This window comes from Fulmarus glacialis, unplaced genomic scaffold (genome assembly GCF_000690835.1).
Source record: "Fulmarus glacialis isolate BGI_N327 unplaced genomic scaffold, ASM69083v1 scaffold8389, whole genome shotgun sequence".
In the NCBI taxonomy this organism is placed as follows: Eukaryota; Metazoa; Chordata; class Aves; order Procellariiformes; family Procellariidae; genus Fulmarus; species Fulmarus glacialis.
This window is the reverse complement of record NW_009231335.1, coordinates 1,903-5,580: the sequence shown is the minus strand read 5'-3', so window position 1 is coordinate 5,580 and position 3,678 is coordinate 1,903. Positions and strand designations below refer to the sequence as shown.

The 3,678-nt window shown below is 42.4% G+C and overlaps 1 protein-coding gene across 1 annotated transcript in view; it reads left to right on the top strand.

Moving 5' to 3' along the window:
• The window catches only part of LOC104081689 (lysine-specific demethylase PHF2-like), a gene marked incomplete at its 3' end in the record, with an annotated part of 24,155 nt that extends 20,696 nt beyond the window's left edge, over nucleotides 1-3,459 (top strand). Inside the window, exons 4-5 of the mRNA XM_009584529.1 lie at nucleotides 863-1,023; nucleotides 3,318-3,459. Of these exons, the coding sequence (XP_009582824.1) occupies nucleotides 863-1,023; nucleotides 3,318-3,459 (303 nt within the window). The remainder of the gene's footprint in view (nucleotides 1-862; nucleotides 1,024-3,317) is intronic.
• Nucleotides 3,460-3,678: the final 219 nt, after the last annotated feature.

Genomic DNA, 3,678 nt, shown 5'->3' with positions numbered 1-3,678 from the left:
GGTGCTCGCAGCCTCGTCCCCTTTCCCACCGGTTTTTGGTGCCGTATGAAGATGTGAGCTGTAGTTCAGAACAGCTGCAGGAGAGGGCAGTCATGTATTAGCCTTACCCGCTCGGGGAGGTAGTCCTTTTTGGGGTGAATGCTCAAAAGTTTTGTTGTTCCCCCCTCAGACAGCCCTGGCCCCGGCCTGCTGGATGGTTTTCGGAGCCCGGCTGACAAAGTACACACGGCAGCAGGGCGCTTCTGGGACTGATGGTTGTTCATATACAGTCACTTTTCACTCCAAATTCAAAGTGTTTTACTCTTGAAAAGACCTAGAAATCGGACTTGAATTCCCCTTGAGAGTTGTCGGTGCCAATAGCTGGTCGTCTGATGAAGCTGCCCTTTCCTTAGTCCCTTTGACGCCCTCCCAGCGACTTGAAAATGATTTGCAGAATATTTCCCGAGCAATTTATTTGACTACTTAAAAACGATTTGCAAAGTATTTCCTGGACAATTTATTTGAGATTATGTAACGTTTTTAATCTTGCCTTCTTTAGAGTGGAACATTTAACACTAATTTCTTTAACATTGATCACTGGTAACGCAACAGATCCCTGCAGTTGAGGAACACGGTCTTTCTCCGTACGCTGTTATTTTAGGATTTTCCAGTAGTTGGTGCATGAGGCTCAAACGAATCGATTCCGGACGATTTTAGTGTGCCCTGCGTGCTATGCAACAAATGGCTTTTTGGCTTTTGTCTTATGCACCTTATTTGCATATAATTGCTTATTCATAACCTTTTCCTTTCAGTAGTGAAATGCAGAAGATGCCAAACTCTGTGTGGAAGCACCTCACCATTGAATCTGTGTTTACTTTTTCAGTGCTGAAGATATACTCGTGAAAGTGCCAGGCAGCCAACTAACAACAGAGTATTTGGAAGAAAATGGCTTTGCAGAGCCCATCCTCGTCCCAAAGAAGGATGGCCTGGGTTTGTCCGTACCTGCACCCACCTTCTACGTCAGCGATGTTGAAAACTACGTCGGTGGGTATCTGGCAAGCAGGTGGCATTGTACTGTTTGGAGCTCAGCTGCTTTTTGAAAAATACATGTATTATTTGTGTAAAAAAATGTAAAATATGTTGTAAAATGTTGTCTATGTCTTGAGCTATGCTGACTTCAATATTTGTTATGTAATGGTAGCTTGTAATTAGCAATTAATTCACTCTTGTTTCTTGTACCAACTTGTGTGTCTTACAGTGAGCCAGACTGCATTGTACTCCATAGTACTGCATTAAAAGAAACAGTCATAAGAGTATCAAAAAATTGTTTCTTCAGGCCAGGTCTTAATTGATTACTGCCATCTCGCTTTGTATTGAAGGAATTACTAGACTGACACTCGCACTCCGCAAAGGCAGTACAATTTTTAACACTGCTGTCAGTGAGAGCCATTTTCATTGCTGCTGGTCATTTGGATTCATTTTGTCATCCTCCTGTCTCTAACCTGAGCAGGGTATTGTACTGCATCTTCTCACAAGTCATCACGTCATCCCACCTTGGAAGACATACTTTGGCCAGGAACCATGGAAGTGCTCTGAAGTCACTTGTCTTGTCTCCGCATCCTTCTTCTGTTAGCATGTGTGATCTTGTCTCTTGTCCTCTCTCGCTCCATCCCTCCTCTGTATCACTTTCTGTCCAATTCTCTCTCCTTCCAGCCTTCTGGCAAGGCATCGTCCTTTTGGAGCCAAGACTCCAGCTCCAATGTGTCGTGCATTTTGTGGTCCCTTTATCTCCTTACGTAGTCTGCTTGCCACCCCCTCCTCCTGCACTCTCCTTACCAGGCCATTGACCCGCTCCCAAACTGGAGGGTGCTCTCACCAGCCACTGCTGTTCTTGACTGTACCTATTGCTTTTGCAGTGATTGTGTGCAGTGAGATAACTATGAATAAAGGAGAATTCAAGACCCCTGATTTTATTGTTCTCTCTATCCTGTTGCTTCTACAGGAAACATATTTTCCTTGCCCATCTGCTACACTTAGCAGATTTTCTTGTATGACCTAGGTGCTCCTTATGCATCTGTTGGCTTTCTCTCAGCCTCTAGCTGAAATAATCCACCCTACCGACAAAACAGTTAGTGAAAAGCTGGAGGGAAGAACACAGGTTGTTTAATCTGGAGCTGGCACCAGATTTGAAAGTGAATGGAACAAATACACGCTGGCCTAACCTCCGTGGGGTTAGTTTGCTTGAACGGGATTTCCCAGGCAGGGTTTTATCTCCCTGTTTTGTAGTTTATTACACTGGACCTAGAATGTCTTTTAGAAACAACCTAAAGTAAGTAGCGGAGGACAAAACACCACAACTGAGACTGCCAAATACATCATTACTGTTCTGGCATTTCATGAAAAAACAAATTGATTTTTTTTCCCTCTCCTAATGTGAAAAAAGCTGTGAATGAAGCGCTGGGAGAGGAAAAATAAGGCCAATTAAAATTGAAGGGAAGAAAGACTGGAGAGATGCTTTTCTTGCAGAAAGGATAAGAGAGTGTGCTTAGAAATGGGCACTCTTTATAAAGCTCTGACTTTCTCCATGTGTTCTCTGGTGTGCCCAGTGTTAAATTCCACTAATTGACTAATACTTTCAGTATTAACACTGGAGATTTGTATCCAACGGGGTCTGTCAGAGGAAGCGTGTAAGTACTAGCATCTTATTCTCTGTACTCTAATACAGAGAGGATGGATTTTTGATAGGTGTAATTTTGGGTAAAATAACAAAAAGTCAATTTTTTTGTGGCACACCTGAAATACCATGTTAAAAAATGGGAATTTTCCTGCAAAATTCCTCCTCAATTATAGGTTTCATAAGCAAAAATATAAAATAAGCATAAGAGAACTTACAATTTTGGAAAATCAGTTTGACAAGATATCCCATACAGTATTACACTCTGTCTGCAATCACGAGACTTTTACAGCGTGATGGATAGGGCTTACTCTGTGGATAAACAAGTATTTGCATATAATTTTCGCCACGCAAATAAAATCCATAATGAAATTAATTCAAAATAACATTAATCCTTTAAAGATAAAAACTACAGAAATAATTATGTCGGGCATAAATACAAAAGCACCATTTTATGCATATACATTTTATGTATATACACATCTTTTATACATATATGTATATGTGTATACATGCATAAACAACAGGGAAGATACAAAGGCCAAGAAGACTGGAAAATCAAACGACTGAAATGTTTCTCGAAATGTTAACTCACCCCCCAGAATACAAAATGGGGCAAGTCAGGCTGCCCTTCAACTCTCTTTTTCATTGCATTAATTTGTAGGGCCAGAGAGGAGTGTTGATGTCACTGATGTCACCAAACAGAAAGACTGCAAGATGAAGCTCAAGGAATTTGTGGATTACTACTACAGTACAAACAGGAAAAGGGTCCTCAACGTGACCAACCTGGAGTTCTCGGACACGAGGTAAGAGTCCAGCCTGCTGCACCGCGCAGAGTCCAGGGTACGTGGGGGTTCGGCTGGGGGAGTTTGAACAGCCTCTGCCTTCTCCGCTGGTTCCCTCTTCAGGAGGTACTGCTTTAACCATGGGATAGCGGCTTCTTGTTGCTCTGACTCTCCACTGCATCGTCCATATGCAGCCAGTTCAGGCAAAGCACGGAGATCAAAGTGCTATTTGCTACATGA